The 20,342-nt window shown below is 39.4% G+C and overlaps 1 protein-coding gene across 1 annotated transcript in view; it reads right to left on the reverse strand.

Annotated features, from left to right (window-relative positions):
* LOC127024749 (multidrug resistance-associated protein 1-like) overlaps positions 1–18,292 on the reverse strand; it is a 40,914-nt gene extending 22,622 nt beyond the window's left edge. The window contains exons 1-8 of the mRNA XM_050909409.1: positions 18,220–18,292; positions 12,403–12,530; positions 10,799–10,956; positions 9,576–9,753; positions 7,722–7,976; positions 6,188–6,253; positions 5,442–5,579; positions 522–668 (exon numbers count right to left, since the gene is read on the reverse strand). Coding sequence (XP_050765366.1) covers positions 522–668; positions 5,442–5,579; positions 6,188–6,253; positions 7,722–7,976; positions 9,576–9,753; positions 10,799–10,956; positions 12,403–12,530; positions 18,220–18,292 — 1,143 coding nt within the window. The remainder of the gene's footprint in view (positions 1–521; positions 669–5,441; positions 5,580–6,187; positions 6,254–7,721; positions 7,977–9,575; positions 9,754–10,798; positions 10,957–12,402; positions 12,531–18,219) is intronic.
* Positions 18,293–20,342: the final 2,050 nt, after the last annotated feature.

Here is a 20,342-nt window from a genome sequence, read left to right on the forward strand (position 1 = left end):
TCTGGTTCCTCTGACTCAATTAGTTTGTTTTCATAAACCTGTGGTGAAAACACTTTAGCTTTTTTTTTTTTTTTTTAAGAAATAGTACACAGTAACTCTCTCTTCATATAATGACGAAAGACAACATTTTACTGTGAGTGCATCATGAGATGTTCATCACTGTGCTGTGACGAAGTGAGATGAACTTACGCCTGTGCTAATTTTTAAGCTTTGGTGGACTAAGAAGAGAAGTTGAGAGAGTAGGAGCAGAAGTTGAGTCTAGTCCACTGAAGGAAGAAAAGTGAGAAACAGAAAGCTCAGTCACAACTGGGTGTGCTACCCAATTTTCATTCTACTTGAAAGACTGAGAAACATCCTTTAAACAGCCTTCATGCTTCTCATTCCATAAAAATACTGTGCAGTTTCATCTCAATAAAATGTAACTTAAAATAATTAAATGAATTAATCACTCCTAGAAATAGATGAAACATGACAGAGTACAAACATCAGCCCTTCGTAGCACTTGTTCATAACATGTTTACCTGGGCTACAGCAGATATCACGGATGGTAAATCAAACAAAGGCAGTCGCAAAATGTTAAATAAAGAAATAGATGTAAAAACTTTAGTTGCTGTTAAAACATTCTCTTTGTCCAGATGAAAGAAGACTCCAAATGTAGCCAATGAGACCTTTTAAATAAAAAAATGAAAAAGATATACCCAGAAGCAAAATCACATTACTACTAAAATATATACACAGATACTATTTTTGTTTGCATTTGAAACGTGTAGGATCCCATTTCTGCTTATGTATCAACAGGGACTCTGTAACTGCTGCACATGGAAATTATTGCATAGCTGCAATACTGAGTGCAGGAATACTATAATTTTAGTGAGGAAAAAACATGGCTACTGTGTTTGACCCAACCAGATACACATGAAACTATATGAAACAACTTTCCCATCTCAGGAACTGATTTCTTCATTTTGAAAACACTCAAACATGATGTTTCAGGAAATTAACTTTTTTTTTCTTTCTTCTTGCTATTGCTATGAGATTGGACATAAACCAGAATTACTTACTGCAGGTATTTTTATTTTGACCACTTGGAATGTTTTTCAAAAATCTAGTGAGTAGTCATCAGAGAATAAGCTGGGCTCTTACACAACAGATACACAAGCCTTCAGAACTACCTAGAAAAGTCTAAATTTAACAACCAGTCCTATGGGGTCTCTTCTGCCTTTTGTTGAGTTTAGGAGTCCTCAACTAAACTAGGAGTCCTAAACTAAACTAGTTGTAAAGTAGAAGGACTCCTAAGAAAGTCCTAAATAATAAGTTGATTATTTCACTGCATTTAATTCAAAACTTTGAATTTTTCTCGCTCACTGCTTCAAATATTTCAGTTATTATCAAGGTTACAGACTGAAGGATGGCCTTAATACTCCCTTTCACTATTCCTAAGGAATATTGCTCTTCACCTCTTACATATTGTCAGTTAAGCACTAGAAGATGTCAGTCTGTGTAACTGAAGTTAATGGTGGTCATTTATCCCTGACGAAGGTTCCAGTGTGATCCACAGAATCATTTAGGTTGGAAAAGACCTTTAAGATCATCGAGTCCAACCCTTAACCTAACACTGCCAAGTCCACCACTAAACCATGTCCCTAAGCACCACATCTACACCTCTTTTAAATACCTCCAGGGATGGTGAATCAACCATTTCCCTGGGCAGCCTGTTCGAATGCTTGATAACTCTTTCGTTGAAGAAATATTTCCTAATATCCAGTCTAAACCTCCCCTGGCACAACTTGAGACCATTTCCTCTTGTCCTATCACTTGTTACTTGAGAGAAGAGACCAACACCCACCTCACTACAACCTCCTTCCAGGTAGTTGTAGAGAGCGATAAGGTCTCCCCTCAGCCTCCTTTTCTCCAGGCTAAACAACCCCAGTTCCCTCAGCTGCTCCTCATAAGACTTGTTCTCTAGACCCTTCATTGGCTTCCTTGCTCTTCTTTGGACACGCTCCAGCACCTCAATGTCTTTCTGTAGTGAGGGGCCCAAAACTGAACACAGTCTTCAAGGTGCGGCCTCACCAGTGCCGAGTACAGGGGGACGATCGCTTCCCTAGTCCTGCTGGCCACACTATTTCTGATACAAGCGAGGATGCTGTTGGCCTTCTTGGTCACCTGGGCACACTGCTGGCTCATCTTCAGCTGGCTGTCAACCACCACCCCCAGGTCCTTTTCTGCCAGGCAGCTTTCCAGCCACTCTTCCCCAAGCCTGTAGCATTGCATGGGGTTGTGGTGACCCAAGTGCAGGACCCGGCACTTGGCATTGTTGAACCTCCTACAATCGGCCTTGGCCCATCAATTCAGCCTGTCTGGATCCCTCTGTAGAGCCTTCCTACCCTCAAGCAGATCAACACTCCCGCCCAACTTGGTGTCGTCTGCAAACTTACTGAGGGTGCACTCGATCCCCTCATCCAGATCATTGATAAAGGTATTAAACAGAACTGGCCCCAATACTGAGCCCTGGGGAACACCACTTGTGACCGGCTGCCAACTGGATTTAACTCCATTCACCACCACTCTTTGGGTCTGGCCATCCAGCCAAGTTTTTCACCCATCGAAGAGTACATCCATCCAACCCACGAGCAGACAGTTTCTCCAGGAGAATGCTGTGGGAAATGGTGTCAAAGGCTTTACTAAAGTCCAGGTAAACAACATTCACAGCCTTTCCCTCATCCACTAAGTGGGTTACCTTGTCATAGAAGGAGACCAGGTTAGCCAAGCAGGTCCTGCCTTTCATAAACCCGTGCTGACTGGGCCTGATCACCTGGTTGTCCTGTACGTGCCACGTGATGGCACTCAAGATGATCTACTCCATAACTTTCCCCAGCACTGAGGTCAGATCGACAGGCCTGTAGTTCCCCAGACCCTCCTTCCGGCTGTTCTTGTAGATGGGCGTAACATTTGCTAACTTCCAGTCAACTGGGACCTCCCCAGTTAGCCAGGACTGCTGATAAATGAGTGAAAGTGGCTTGGGGAGCACCTCTGCCAGCTCACTCTGTACCCTTGGGTGGATCCCATCCAGCCCATAGACTTGTGTCTAAGTGGTGTAGCAGGTCGCTAACCATTTCCCCTTGGATTATGGGGACTTCATTCTGCTCCCTATCCTTGTCTTCCAGCTCAGGGGGCTGGGTACCCTGAGAACAACTGGTCTTACTATTAAAGACTGAGACAAAGAAGGCATTAAGTACCTCAGCCTTTTCCTCAGCCTTTGTCACTATGTTTTCCCTTGCACCCAATAAAGGATGGAGATTCTCCTTAGCCCTCCTTTTGTTGCTAATGTATTTATAGAATCATTTTTAATTGTCTTTTATGACAGTAGCCAGGTTAAGTTCTAGTTGGGCTTTGGCTCTTCTAATTTTCTCCCTGCATAACCTCACAACATCCTTGTGGTCCTCCTGAGTTGCCTACCCCTTCTTCCAAAGGCTATAAACTCTCTTTTTTTTCCTGAGTACCAGCCAAAGCTCTCTGTTCAGCCAGGCCGGTCTTCTTCCCCAACAGCTCATCTTTCAGCACGTATGGACAGCCTGCCCCTGCGCCTTTAAGACTTCCTTCTTGAAGACTGTCCAGCCTTCCTGGACTCCTTTGCCTATCAGGCCTGCCTACCAAGGGACTCTGTCAACCAGTCTCCTAAACAGGCCAAAGTCTGCCCTCCAGAAGTCCAAGGTAGCAGTTCTGCTAACCCCCCTCCTTACTTCTCCAAGAATCGAAAACTCTATCATTTCATGATCGCTATGCCCAAGATGGCCTCCAACCATCACATCACCCACAAGTCCTTCTCTGTTCTCAAACAACAGATCCAGCGGGGTGCCTTCCCTAGTTGGCTTACTCAACAGCTGTGTCAGGAAGTTATCTTCCACATAGTCCAGGAACCTCCTAGACTGTTTCCGCTGTATTGTATTTCCAGCAGACATCTGGTAAGTTGAAGTCCCCCACGAGAACAAGGGCTAGCGATTGTGAGACTTCTCCCAGCTGCTTATGGGATATTTCATCTCTCTCTTCATCCTGGTTGGGTGGTCTATAACAGACTCCCACCATGATATCTGCCTTGTTGGCCTTTCCCCTGATTCTTACCCATAAACACTCGACCCTTTCATCACCATCATCAAGCTCTAGACAGTCAAAACACTCCCTAACATACAAGGCTATCCCACTGCCTCTCCTTCCTTGCCTATCCCTTCTGAAGAGTTTATAGCCATCCATTGCAGCACTCCAGTTGCGTGAGTCATCCCATCATGTTTCCGTGATTGCAACTATATCATAGTTTTCCAGCTGCACAATGGCTTCCAGCTCCTCCTGTTTGTTGCCCAAGCTGCATGCGTTGTTGTAGATGCACTTCAGCTGGGCCACCTTTTTTGGGGGAGAAGCCCTAATTCCTATCTGACCATTCTCAGGCACTTCTGTGGTTTCTAACACATCAGTAACCCTTGCGTCTTTGCTGCCACATGGATTTCCATCCCCTACCTCCACTGAGATGGCAGACCGAAGGACCTCACTAGCACATTGTCCCTCAAACACTGGCGTGCCACCCCCAGGCTTATCTCTAGTGAGCCTGGTTTTATCCCTTCCCCCCTTCAAATCTAGTTTAAAGCTCTTTCAATGAGCCCTGCTAACTCCTGCGCAAAGATCCTTTTCCCCCTTTGAGACAGGTGTACCCCATCTGTTGCCAGCAGGCCTGGTGTCACGTAGACCGACCCATGATCAAAAAACCCAAAATTCTGCCAGTGACACCAGGCTTGGAGCCAGGTATCGATCTGCTGGCTGTTCCTATTTCTTCCCCCATCATTCCCTGCAACTGGAAGGACGGAGGAGAACACTACTTGTGCTCCTGATCCCTTAACCAGTTGTTCCAAGGCCCTGAAGTCTCCGTTTACTTTCCAATGGAGTTTAACAGAGGGATTTAAAGATCCAAAGATCTGAATGCATTCCTGATAGAATTCCACTGAAACAAGGCTAGGATGAATTTGGTTCATACTTTTTGTTTTTTTCTTTTTCATGTATTTAGAGGTTTAGTATTTGAGAAGGGATAGCTGCAAATTACAGATTGAAAATGCATTCCCTTAAAACTTAAAAAGGGAGGAGTATAAAGAAGGTAGTTGATTTCTATTCAATAGAAACTGTATGATTAAAACAGTGGAATGAGATTCAGGAGCTTTGGATTTGGTTTCTGACTTTCTAACAGAGGTCTTTAAAAGCTTGGTCAATTTATAATCTCTCTCATTCTTCTCCAGTCATATACATACTGTTAGAACCTGAGAATTCAAATATATTGTGTTGATTAAATTTAATGTTTTGAGATACTGTGAGGCAACATTTGTGAGCCATTCAGCTACTAAAGCAATAGGGAACATGAGAAACAGTCCTGCATGAATTAATATTTTTATAAAACAAACCATAAAAGGAATACACGTCAATGTTAGCATGGAGTAAGTCGTCAGATACCCAGATGACTTCAAAACATCCACTTCACGTTCTCTAATGCTCATGACCTTCCTTTGATATGCAGGTTCCCATGCATAAAGTTTGAGGATCTAGACAATCAAACAAACATATTTTAATAAAACAAAAAAGCAGTGACCAGGCTTCAGAAAATAAGTTTAAGCTTCAAATGTCATTTTCAAATATTCAGCAATGCCAAACTACAAAAATTTGAATGTTTGACAAATGAAAGCAAGACCTGAGATAACTCTAAATTAGGTTGTTCTTATGGAAGATATACTCTAGTCACTCTTAATTCTTCAGATTTCAACTTGTCCCTTATGTACCATAAATTATGAGCTCGTTTATTTCAAAACAGGATAAATAACAAAAATGAGACAACTTTTAAAAGTGCTTTTCTTCTGTGCTAAAATTTCACTCTGCTAAAGGTTTTCAGACATCTATTAACATATTTTACATTCTTATTAAAAATGTGGTAGTAAAATTAATGCATCATGGATAGTAAGTTTTTCAAATCAAATTAAACCAGTAAATATTTTCCAAAAAAACTTTAAGCACATTATGTTAAAATGTTTTCTCTTTAAACTTTTATCATTATCAGCTGAAATATTAATCATAAACCCTTAGTTTTTTAAATAACTTACTTTCTATCTTTACAACCTAACAAAAAACCCAAACCCTTTATTAGTTGTGGCATTACCTTTATTCCATGTAACATTTCACTTAGTAGCTTGATTCGCTGATCCGAATACCTCATTTGGCTTTTCTGATTAAAAGACAGCAATGTTTTCATTTTTGAATGAGCAAAAAAATTTGGAAAGTAAAATACGCAGTGTACTGTAGGCAATAAATACCTTTTATGCTATTTTTACCTCACTGAAAAACACACTAGCACTGCAGTTATAACATTTTCAGATATATATGTAGTAAAAAAATCATTAGATAGGATAAAGGATTAAATACATTAAAATAACATTTTTCCCCTAAAATATCTTAAAGAGTGCATTTCAATTTTTGTCCTTTTTATTTTTCTTTACGTTGAATTAAAATCTTAACAGGCTTCCAGTTCCCAGGGTGTTCAGGAATGACAATATGATTTTAATCTTCAAAGTCACTAAGCAGGTAAATACAGACTCAATAACAATATAGTATAACACTATATACACACATACATGTATATATGCGTAACATTATATGAATATAAAACACTGTATACACATATATACAGGAGTTAGGAAGAAAGTTTCCTCTGTTACTGATTAATACATTGTTATTGAAAGATCCAATCAAAGAAACACACAAATTCTTCTCACTCCTATGCTATTCTCAGGCTCTTATGCATCTCACATTTCTAAAATAATTAACAGCCTCTTTAATGTTTTGAGTCTTATTCATATACAACAAGTTGCAAACTTTTCGACAGAATTATTTTATTGTCCTTTGTGTTTCTTCTCTATCTCTCATATCACAGTAGGGATCTAAGTGCATATGTAGCTGCTGCATCTCACCTGCAAAAGAGGTGAGAGGGTTTTTTGGTTTTTTTTCAATGTCTCTAAACTGTCACAGCCTTACAAAAGAATTAATGGAGACTCAGAGTCCTCACTGCACGTTGCACCAACAAAGGCAGAATAAGACAGAGACAAATAATTGCCTTGATAGCAATGCAAAACTTAGGGTTGTAGTATTTTTTTTTCAGTGGAGCTCACAGAAATTGTCATAGTAACAGGCAATACAGTGCCAAGAGAACTGTAGCATCAGAGAAGCAGAAAAGAAATCAGAACACATGCAGTACCTTTATGGGAATTCCCATAATCTCAGGAGAATGTGCTAAATTTGAGTGAGCAGCTTAGCCTGAATAATAAAAGTGGAAGAGGGCCATAATCCTACAAAATCCCTTATTTAATGGAATTAACTCATGTAATATGCAAAAACTTAGCTGTTTCCTAAATTGAGTCATACAGTAATTTTTACTAATACAAAAGTATTGTTTCAGTGTAATGAAAATTTAGGTATCCAACCTAAATACTAGTTCAGCTATCAAACATACGGCTTTCTTACTGCAGTTATGCTTCCCCCCTCAATGAAAAACAGCTGTGACTTGGCGTTGTTTATTTGTTTTGGGTTTAATTTAGATGTACCAATAGTATTCTTATACATGCATAATTTACTGCCCCCTTCATTCCTGTGTTATGACAACTTAACCTCTCCTTACTATGCTTATTTAAATATCTCACCTTCAGTCTTTTTACTTTGGCTGCAATGAGCGCATTTATAGGTATAACCAAAAGAAGCAGTGCAACACCTGCTAGGACTGAGGGGCCAAGTTCTTTCCAGAGAAAGACAACAGCCATGATGATCTGAAAAGGTGCTGACCACAACAGGTTGATGTTTACAGTTAGCTCCATGAGTTGCTGAGCATCTGCTGACATCAGGTTAACAATTTCCCCAGTTGTATAATTTCGTCGTGAGGAATTTGCTAAAGTTAAGGCCTGCAACCAGAAAATACAGAGGTCACAAAAATCAACAATTTTGATGGGTTTAGCTGCCCAGGAGAAGCTAAAAGGACAATAATTAGAGCAAAGCTGAACTCAGTTAAACAGACTTGCAACTCTTTATAGTAAATAAACAGGACAACATGGCTCAAAGAGGGCTCAGAAAGCCTCAGCTTTGGCCTAGCTTAGAACCTCCTAGGGAAGGAACCAGCAACAACAGGCTTCACAGCAAGCACATGTATAATCTCCGTGTGGCTGGCAGATACCAAAAGTCCCAGGTGTCTCGGGACTGACACCCAGACAAACACATACACACACACACTCGCTCGCTCTCTCTGTGTTAGTGCCTCACATTTTTCCACTGTGTCACCTGTAACTCCTGCATGTAACAAGACGGTGCTGCAGCAACTCACTCCACCGTCCATCCCACATGCAAAGCACAACCTGACCCGGCATTCACTAATCAACTCTACTCAGAGAGAGGAAGAAGCTGTATCTCTACCCTGTAGCTGTGAAAACTTGCCAGAAGACATGCCCACCCCAAAGGAGCCTCTATTTCCCTGTTCATGCTCTGCTGTACTGACACACCTTGATATGTGACTTGAGAGAATGAATTCCTTTATCTGACCGATTTGCAACTTAAAAGTAAAATTTTGTGTACTGGTTCAGAAAATACCCAAGAAGTCTATGGCAAAAGATCAGTTTGACTCTCTTGAGAAAAGAGACTGTATTTTAAATTACCAAAGACGGTAATTTATTTCAGATTTGGATTATTTTTTGGCTTCCTTAACGTGTGTTTAGTAGTTAAATATTGCAGTAAAAATACCAATGTGTCATGTTCATAACAAAGTAAACTAGAGGTGCAGCACTGAGAAACCAGCTTCATCTCATATGCTACATATTAACAGTATAGTAAACATTTTTATGTTTTGCAGGTCAGACAGCTACTGTTATTTCTACATTATTAGCACCTGCGTTTCTTGTAGCTAATAATGCTGCCACCTCAGCATGTCTTATTAAAGGTGGGGTAAGTTATAGATAGATTTCCACAGCAGTTAGCCATCTTTTAAACATCTGAAAAATAACAAACCTACTGGGTATTCAACTCATCAGAGAATCAATTTCATTAAAATCAGGGGGGAAATTTCAACCTCCAAAGGAGACAATGAGGCAAACTTAAGCTTCTCATATTCACTACTACTATATAGTAAAAACAGTTATCATGTATACCCTTACTTTTTCCTGGACATCCAACCTAAAAAGTTTTCCCAGTTCATTCAGTAAATTTCGGAAATTAACCCATAATCAAAATAGGAAGAGTTCAGTTTCTACATATATCTCCAATATTATGTCTGTATAGGTGGCTGACAAAAGTATGTTATTTCAGGATTAGTCTTATAATAGAAATGCTGCTGAAATTCCAAATTGTTATAAATAAATAATCATCAAAATTAACTTTATAAGTCAATCTGTTAGCCTGTCACCAATGTATAACATCCTGGGTTTTGATCATGCTGGTAAGCCTACTGTCTTTTTAACACTGTGTGTTTATTTTAGGTTTTCTTTTGAAAGAAAGTTAGAAGAATACATGATTACCTTTTTGTATATCAGGCCAACAACTGCAGTCTTGATTTTGACTGCAGTAAGCATGTTGTTACGCTGGTATAACTGATGGAGAAGAGTTTGTGAGAGAACTACAAAAAAGAGGGCAATAGCATAGCCATATCCAGTCCCATATGAACTAGGATGATTTTCACTGACCATTATCATTGCTCTGAAAATGAAGGAAAATAAATTTTAAATTCTGTGCATTAAGTCAACAACCAACAATAAAAAGTTCAATAAACTGACATACTGGCAACTTGTTTAATTAAGTCCATTTTGGATCCAGATATGGTGGAATGTCACAAAGAAATACAATGTTAAAAAAAGGCAGGTCTTATCCGTGTTTTCCAATTTGTTAGCTTACAAACAATTCTCAAATACTATTCTAGATATGAATGTGCTATTGCTGACTTCACTGACAATGGAGTACAAATAAAGAAAATGGCATAAAAGAAAAAAAGAAAAAAATTAATTAGATATTTGTACTTAGAAAGGTTGCAACTACCTACCATGAAAGTGAGAGAGAAAAAAAATCTAGAGGAAAATTCTTATTTTTGTGTTAGTAAAAGGTTATCTTAAATAACCAGCAACTGTGATGTCTTCAGATTTTATGGTTAACAATTTTGTTCAGGATTACACTGATTCAGGGTATCGTTTGGAGCCTAGCAATAATTCTGTTCATTAACTCTTTTCTTCATAAACACACAGGTATTTGATAAATTCTTAACACCTCTGTGGTAAGCACAATTTCTAAAAACCACTTTCATCAACCTCATGGTACCAACAACATGATAACAATAGAGTCATTGCAGTTTTCCATTAAATGCTGAAGCTGCAGATACTATTATATACTTAAGTGGGTTTTTTAAAAATAGAGATGGAAAAATATTGACAAAAAAGCAGGGAAGTTAAATATCTTAGTAATCCATTTTTCTTAACATTTGATTTTATATTTAAATATATTAAATACTTAAAAACAATATTGTGGAATTGAACTTCTACTGGTTTTGACTCAGTCCTTTGGCTAAGAAATTCCTGATCTCTTTGAGCTTTCCCTCATTAGATCATTTTCAGATAATCACTGGGGTGGGGGGCGCGAATAAAATCTTTACACGTCTAAGCTGTTGCTTAGTTTGGTTTTGATATTGCTAACTCTTTAGCCTTATTATTACTGTTACTCTCTGAACATAAAGTGAAACACATTAAAAACTTACTTCATTATTTGTGGACTCATGAAAGCCAGAATGTCAGTTATAACTTTCAGAAATGCAACTTTAATCAATAAAAATTTAAATGTTTGCCATAATGGCAAAATCAAAGATGGTTTATGGAAACTTGTTTTCTTAAACAGCACTCTTCTGATGTAAGAAGCCTGCAAGATTACAAAAATATGTACAGAATTAAGAGAAAAAATTATTTTTGAACTTCACCCACATTTACAAATATAAAATACGTAATATTAGAGTGTCCATCTAAAGCCATCACTGTACTTATGATCTGAAAAAGCACATTTCCTACAGTTAGAAGAAAAGCTTTGGGGTAAGAAAAGAAGTCTGGTTTTATTTAGCCTGGCTAGTAGTCTTTCAGGAAAGGATAAATATAATTTCTAGGGTTGCCCCAATCATCCGCGAATATAATTAGAAAATAATTTAATCCTCAAATTATTATCACAGGTCAAAAAAACTGTATCAGAAAAACAGAGGTAAGCTTCAACATAAAGGTATTATCATTTATAGCAGGCTTACAGCAACTTCATATTTAAGGTTGAATAACCCTTCTATTGTTTCAGAATATTTTCAGTTGTAAAGAAACTACTTTTTTCAGTTTGAATTTAGCTCAAACAATTGCAAATATTCTTATAAGGGCTCAAAAAAAAGAGTTAGCCTTTCTTAACTATCACAGTGATGAAGGACAGGATATTTTTTACAGATTACTTGAATAATAAAAACAGTATCTGAATTAAAAATTATCCTTATTGAAAAATACTTTTGAATGCTTTGGTAGAAAGGGTTTTGGTATGTAGGGTTTTGGTGGTTTTCTTCCACCATCAGTGGAAGAAAGGGCAAATCTACAAATAGATAAGAAAAATACTGAAGAGATGCAGTAAGGTCAGACTCTGCAGGAGCCCTCTTCTCAGTAAGTCATTAAAAACCAAAAGCTACACTCCTACTGGACTTACAGGTTAGGTCTTCTCTCCTGTGAACTTCCTAACACGACAGAGCTCCTAGTGCACTTTAACTACAACAAAATAATAACTGTGACTGAAAATGTCAAGGATTTACATGAAAATCACACAGGATAACTCAAGCAAAAAACCCAAAATATCTGTAAAACTCAATATTGTTAAAATTAAAGAAAACTGAAGCCTGTTCTGTGTGTTCTGTAAGCCAGAGTGTCTACTGGCTAAGGTAAGCAAGCTGATAATAGACTTCTCTACCTACCTGAAATACAGATGCAAAGATAAGACATGGGGAAACAGAGAAGTTCAGAGAGAAATTAGTTGGACAGTTTTGACAAAGATGGTAATTAATTACCAAAGTAAAAGTCGCGGTAGATTCCATATCAGTCATGGTAGATTCCGTATCACTTGAAGTGTTAAAATGTAACTAGATATCTTTCTAAGAGGTAAGTTTGAACTTAAACAATTTAGAAAAATCCTATAGCCACACTAGAGATCACTGATCACAACACTGAGTGGCCTTTGTGATCTACAAAATGTAGGCTGTTCAATAAAGAACAAGATTTTAGAAATCTTCTCCAGCTTCCAGACTCCTTTAATTTAGAAAAGGATATTGCCTATTGTCAGAATTATAGCTACCATTAATCCTGTGGTAGACTTCTGGGTTTCTTTTCTCCATTGCTTTTCAAAGTTAGGACACACACTGTATGGTGAATCACTTTCATTCAGTTCAAACAGGTCATCCCTTTCCAATGGCTTCTTATAGCCTATAGATATTAGTCTGAAAGAAAGCAATGAATTCTGAATTCATGAACAGCATGAAATACAGCAGACAAAACAAGCAGAACTACTAACTCAAAAAGCTAATGATATAATTTAGTGTATATAAATAAACTCTATAATCAAAATAATATATGTAATCCTATAAAGGCTACAGAGTAAATAGTGGAACATACTTACAGTCACCTTAAATACACTGAAATTCACCTCAAGTAAGAAGAGCCCAAGCAGATTGTCACATCTGAACAGCAAATTCTGAGGAACCTTTGTACCTCAGAATCCGTCTACATTTCTGATCCCATTTTTTTTTATAGGAAAATATACTATTTCATAAACAAACATGTGTAGCATCACTACCCACTTACTATTGTGATCTGGAATGAAATACCTTTTCTATCACAGGACTGCATTATCATAGAATCATAGAATCATTTAGGTTGGAAAAGACCCTTAAGATCATCGAGTCCAACTGTTAACCTAACACTACTAAGTCTACCACTAAACGATGTCCCTAAGTGCCATGTCTACACGTCTTTTATATACCTCCATAATGAGTCACCACCTCCAGGGATGGTGACTCATGTTGGGACTCATTTTAACCAAGGTAACAACACTAAACTACTGGGTTTCAGCACAAGTACAATGGAAGTTTCCTTACAGCAGATCTTCAGCTGTTAAAATTTTAACAAAGTGCTTTTACTCACTTAAGTGTCAACAAAACCTAAAACTGGTCTTAAAAATGGCAAAATAGAGCTGATGAATACACTGAACCTAAAGGAACTCTGAAAGAAAAACAGATGATTCGGAATTTTTGACGAGCATGTCAGATTTATGACAACTCAAAGCAAACTGTGCCATACCATTTCTGACGTGGGGAAAATGCAAAAGGATTAATGTTGACAATGTTCTCTAACTTAAAGGAAGTCCCAAAGATCTAGGAATCAACGAGAGACATGTGCATAGCCACTGGAGTGTGTGTCCTGTCAGTGGCAGCTCTAATGCTTCCAAGCTGGTGGGGATTTCCCTTCCTGAGGGCTGCAACGCAAGCGCAGTCTCTATTTTCTTCAGCGTGCACTTCCAGTGTATCATTCCTGTGCCAGTCAGTGCCAGTGCTGGGCTCGGGGCTAACGTGTGGGCCATTGTGCTTATCACAGGACAGAAAATAAGACTCAGAAACACTTCTCTGGAGCTTGTAAAATTCTGTTGGGGATGGACCTCACTATCTCCAAGGGCCACCCAAACATCTACTGAAGCTGTAACATTAATAAAAAGTTAATTTGCCTTACACTTGATAAATTAAGGCAAAAATAACACAGCTTCTCACTAAGAGCGCCAGCTTTTGAGACAGATGAGGAAAGCAGACCAATTGGTACTTGAGTGGGAACTGTTGTTTAAGAGTTCAGCATAACTCATCTCAATGTTAAAACTCACGGCTGCCAGAGGATAAATAGATCTACCAAATGCCCTCCACACCATAATCTCCAGATTGCCTGAATTCTAAAGAAACATAATATAGCATTATGGCTTTACTGTGTAACAATTAATGCCAGTCTTCCTCATTTAGATTGCAAGCACTTAAGGCGAGTATATATGTCCTGGTTTTGGCTGGGATAGAGTTAATTTTCTTCGTAGTAGCTGGTAGAGTGCTGTGTTTTGGGTTTAGTGTGAGAATAATGTTGATAACACGCTGATGTTTTAGTTGTTGCTAAGTAGCGCTTATCCTAAGCCAAGGACTTTTCAGCTTCCCATGCTCTGCCAGCAAGCAGGTGTACAAGAAGCTGGGAGGAAGCGTAGCCAGGGGAGTTGACCCGAACTAGTCAAAGGGATATTCTATACCATAGAACGTCACGCTCAGTATATAAACCGGGGGGAGCTGGCCAGGAGGGGTGGATTGCTGCTCGGGGACTGACTGGGCAGCAGTCAGTGGGCAGTGAGCAATTGCATTGTGCATCACTGGGGTTTTTCTTTTTTTTTTTCTTTTTTTCCTCTCTTCTTTTTTTTGTTATATTCCTTTTCATTACTACTATTATTATTATTATATTTCATTATTATTATTGCTAGTATTATATTTTACTTTAGTTATTAAACCACTCTTATCTCAACCCACGAGTTTTACCTTCTTTCCCGGTTCTCCTCCCCATCCCACTGGGAGCGGGGCCGGGGAGTGAGGGAGCGGCTGCGTGGTGCTTGGCTGCTGACTGGGGTTAAATCATGACAATATATTAGCCATAATTTATTGTGTTTGCTTGTGATTGGAAAGAGGGAACATATCTAATGTTCACAACATTAGTTTAATTGCATCCAGTTATTTCATAGCTAAATAAGCTCTCACTGAGCAGAACTGAAATCCTTTTTTTTTTCCTTTTTTCCCCTCCCTTCTTTTGTTAAACATTGTGGAATTGGTTAAAAAATACAAAGGATAGCCTAGCTTGAACATTTGGGTGAACACTCTGACATAATGAACACATAAATGTCATATAGAAGTGCTGCACTCAGTACACTGCATAACTTTCTAGAAAAAATTAAAATTTCTATTTATCGTGTAGAATGTAAGGATTGGTAAAAACCAAAGCTACTCTGAAACTGATGGTGAACTCCTAACTTCAACAGGGCCAGAGTTTAACCGAATACTCTGAATCCTTGAAACAATCTGATTGTTTTGTCTCAGCTTATTAATAGCAAATACCATTTTCAGTTTTTCCTTAAAATTAATAATATTGAATAAAGCAAGAACCAGTTATAATACTCTTTAAATGTTTTTTCTTACTTTTAGATTTTTGAAGTGTATAAGTCTGATTCACATGATTTTTAAAGAAGAAAAAAGAAAACTGTTAAAAATGACTAATGGTCACAAGACATAACACGTGAAATTGTTTGAAGTAACATCCAAAATATTAAGTGACGGGAAGCTGCATGACTTGATATAGTTGAGCTTTCAGTTCCTATTTTTGAGTGGAAAATTTCTGAAGAAGCGGAGGGACTTTATTGGTGTTTATAAGCAGGTGATCTACAGTAATAATGTGCAGCCTGCCATAAAAGAGGGAGGAAAACAAGCATGAAATTGGCTACTTGGAAAATACCTTAAATGTACTACAGAATATTTGTTCCTGGAGATCTAGCAAATTGTAATATCACTACATGGAGTACAAAGGAAACCTTATTTTAATTTTTGTCTATTGCCAAACTTTACACAGACAGATAACAAATAAAAAAGGATAGCCTAATTTGGCCTTTGATATCCCATTGTCTAAAAATATTGTCTATTGTGACAAGAATATTGTGCTTAGTTATCAAAATATTAATGTTTTAAATAATGCCATTAGATAACATATAAAATGACTGTTACTATGTATAAACAATACTCCACAAAATACTTGAATATGACCTCTAAAAGTTGTAAACTTTGATTTTTGTACAAAAAGCTAACAGCAATCACAGCTCAAGCTCTGGCTCAAGCCAGAATGATGGTGCGGAATGTAAGTGCATGCTCTATAATTCTGTGAGCATCAATGAACATCAACAAGCAGTTTATTAAATTCTCACCTGCTAAACCAGGAATATGTTAATTTACTGAAGAAAAAAACATTCTCTTCAGGGCTGCGTTTCTGTTTAAAAAAGAAAAAGGAAAAAGTATCAATGTTACTTGAAAGACTGAAGAAAAAGTTGGTTTTATTTTCTTTTACTAAATATGTAGGTTTTAGGAGCTATTTAATTCTGAACTATAATAAGGTCTATACTTGCACTTCTTTGTCTGTTACCTTCTCCCACCAATACACTCTAACACAAGTTATGAAGAATGAGAGAGATCTACAGTCTTGTGACTTGCTAGAACAAGTTAACTTGCTGTAAGAGGATATTAACCACCACCTTAGCTTGATTTTACACTGTGTCCTGGTTTTGGCTGGGATAGAGTTAATTTTCTTCCTAGTAGCTGGTATAGTGCTGTGTTTTGGATTCAGTAGGAAAATAATGTTGATAACACACTGATGTTTTTAGTTGTTGCTAAGTAGTGTTTATACTAGGTCAAGGATTTTTCAGCTTCTCATATCCAGCCAGCAAGAAGGCTGGAGGGGCACAAGAAGTTGGGAGGGGACACAGCCAGGACAGCTGACCCACACTGGCCAAAGGGATGTTCCATACCATATGATGTCATGCCCAGTATATAAACTGGGGGAGTTGGCCGGGAGGGGCGGATCGCTGCTCAGGAACTGACTGGGCATCGGTTGGCGAGTGGTGAGCAATTCCATTGTGCATCACTTGTTTTGTATATTCTAATTCTTTTAGTATTATTATTGTCATTTAAAAATTATTATTATGATCATTATCATTATTTTCCTTCCTTTCTGTCCTATTAAACTGTCTTTATCTCAGCCCACGAAGGTTTTTTTTTCCGATTCTCTCCGCCATCCCACTGGGTGTCCGGAGTGAGCAAACGGCTGTGTGGTGCTTAGTTGCCAGCTGGGGTTAAACCATGACACACTGTTTACACATACCCTAGAGTATGATCATACCAACAGTAAAGGATAGGGGTTGGACTTGATGATCCTTATGGGTCTCTTCAAACTTGAGATATTCTGTGATTCCATGACCAATACAAGCAAACCTTCCTTAAATTTTTGACAGTTAAAATCCTGCAGGGTTTTCTTCCACCATTTGAAAACCTAGCTATTGGAAGTTATCGACTGCTAATACCTAAAGAACAGCAAACTCCTTTCAGACCCTAAGAGATGAAGTACTACTAACGTGTACTGTACACATAAATGAGAAGGATATGAGGCTTGTGCACTGCTGCCAATTTCATAAGTCATTGGAGATAAGTGTAATAGAGGCAAACAAATACGAACTCTCCCATACTTCTTGAGGAATATGTATCCACACCCAAGAATAACTTCAGCACACCTAGGGAGTAAATTCTGTCCCTCAGTAATTACGGTCTTAAAAAAATTTCTAACCAAAGATGCAGTTACAGTTCTTTTCGGTAGGTGGTGTAAAAAACCCACCTATCAAAAATGTATGCTGCGTGCTCTGAGATCCTGTATATTTCCCACAACAATTTTTCTTGTACTTTCAGTGAAAAGCCAAATGATTAAATGATAATCCAAGAAACAAATATGCAACAAATATGTATGCCCTCCTTCTCCAAGAAACACATCTGCTTGTGCATCTACTCGGCCTTCACTATCAGATGTAAGTGTTTGCCAAGGTCCATCATAATTTACACCCATACAGCATTGTTTGTTTGAAATATTGTCTTTTACGATGCAAGAACACAGTAGAAGTCTTGGTCACAAGCATTCCCTGCTTAAATCCTATTCCTATCTATGGCAAAGTTCCCTAAGAAAAGAATGGTAAGAAATACTGAACGAAACCCTGGCCTAAAGATTATTCCCTCCGTATAAATTCAGAGGATACATCCCAGGACATATCGTTTGTCATTAGCTCCATTTTTTTGACACAGACCTAGCACGAATCCTACATGAAATCCGGTCAGGTTTAAAGCAGCCACCGGCAGCGCCTCCGCGGCTGCCCCGGGAGGGAGCCGGCGGCTGCCGGGGGGTGGCTCGGGCCCCCCCCGGCAGCCGCCGGCTCCCTCCCGGGGCAGCAGGCAGGCCCTGGCGGGGAGGTACCCCGCCCTCAGCCCCGTCAACAACGCCTCCTCCCCGCTCGGCCCCCCGCGCGGTGTCACCTTCCTGCCGGTGGAACTCGGGCCCTCGTAGAAGCCGCCCTGCTTCCCGCGGGAGGCGGCCATGGCTCCCTCCCGAGGCGGACGCTCCCGAGGGCCTCCCCGAGCAGCCGGCGGAGACCGTTAACGGCCGCCCCGCGCGCGAGGGGAGAGGCGTTGGAGGTGGGAGGCGGTCGCCGGAGGAGCGGGTGCGGGCTGGGGCGAGGCGCGGGGAGGGCGGCGCTGCCTCAGCCTCAGCCTTCCCCACAGCTCGGATCCAGTGAGGCCCGTCCAGTTCCCCCGCCCCACCGGGCCCGAGAGGAGGCCCCGGTAGCTCTGCCACCCTGGCGGGGGGCCGTACGGCGCGGTATCCCCGCGGCCGCAGAGCTTGTGGTGAAATGCACTTTGTGCTCTAAAACGCGACCTGCAGCCGCCGAGGGCACGGCCTGCCTGTGAATTTTTGTCTCGTTGATGTCATTTAATGACAGGCCCGATGTGTGCTGTACTAGTGGCCAGCATTCAAGTAAAATTGAGAGGGCAGGAGAGGGAATGGCGTGTGGTGGTGTGCGTGCATCCTATCTTGTGACTAAACGTATAAAAAACCTTTTTTTTTTTTTTTACTAGCTCTTAGCTGGATGTGTGCTACCAGAGGTTTATTAGTGCATCAGAAAATGACAAATGACAACAGCACTTTCGTCTTAGAGTTGGGCCCACAGAGCGAGCTGCTTCATGACACCAGCTGTCTCTCCCGTTTAAATCAGAGCACTGCAGTGCCATTGCTGCTGAACAGATCCAACTTAAAACACTTTCGGATAAAACTCAGAAAGCACATGCTCGCTGTCGACAGAACTACTCCACCTGGGACTGGCAGCTGAAACTCCGGCCTGTCTCTGGAACCAGGCTGCTGCAGCACTGGGGACTCCAGCAGATTGCATACTAGATAAGCAAATTTTGACCTTTGTTACTTCTCAATACTTTCTAGTTTTGCTTTTGGAGGCTTCATACAGCTTGCTCACTACTATTTAAATGTAAAGGTAGGTAGAAAGGAAGCTGTAATAGCAATTTCCATTGCTGTGGTTTTTTTCCTGAACATAAAGTTTTTCCAAAAGTTAATAAAAATCAGTATCTTGATTTTACTCTATAGTTAATATGGCACATACTGACTTTTGTTGACCTGGCACATCGCTACCTCAAATGAGAATGCATCACTGACTGCAGCGATACTGATTTGTCCGAAGTTTGGGAGACTAACGGAAATAAGTATGCACTGTATTCCTTATAATAAAATACAGACAAACAAGTCTAAATGCAAGACCTATGTGACAGCAGGGAAAGCAAGGTCTTGTGGCCAGCCATTAGCATGGGAAGTGAAAGACCAGGACAAAATAACAGTAATTTAGAATCAGAACTAACATAGAAAACATTCATTTCATATTCATAAAGAATTTTAAACAGTGACTGAAACAGATAGGGGGTTGAAGAAATATTTGGTCAAGGCCAAAATCAAGTGGGTTTTGTTTCCAGTATTTTATTTCCTAAACATGGTGACAATGTAATTAAAATACCAATGGGGCCCTGACTAAGGTGATGTCTTAAGTTAACATGTACAAAAGAAATTTAGTTATGGCTGAAGTAATTTTAGCACATTCCCACATGCCCAGCTTTTCTTCTTTTAACACACTGACGAGTTTTAGGTAAGCAGATATTGAGGTGTTAAAATCTGTACTTCCCTCAGGAAAAAAAAGACTGGGAAGAAAGAGGGCAAGAAAAATTATTTCTTTAGAAGAACTGTATTCATATGTTATCAGCCATATGCAATATGATCCTCCTTGACATTCCTTTTGTAGAGTGTAATTGCATAGAACAGATTATCTTATCTATCCATTGTGGAAGTCTGATAAGGACACATTAGCATAGACCTGACTAAGCTTCTCTTTCTGTAGGCTAACTCTGGTTTGGGCATCCGTGTTTTCTCTTTTGTCTGATGAACTTCACTTCTAACTTAAGCTAATGTTAACATATTCTTCCTCTACTTGATTATATTTAAATTTCTTTAACATAGGGAACAGGTTTAAAGAAATCCAGTGTATTTTACTTGTTAACTTTTTCCATTATTGTGGTAACTTTTGTGATTAGT

Source organism: Gymnogyps californianus, chromosome 1 (genome assembly GCF_018139145.2).
Source record: "Gymnogyps californianus isolate 813 chromosome 1, ASM1813914v2, whole genome shotgun sequence".
NCBI classification, from domain to species: domain Eukaryota; kingdom Metazoa; phylum Chordata; class Aves; order Accipitriformes; family Cathartidae; genus Gymnogyps; species Gymnogyps californianus.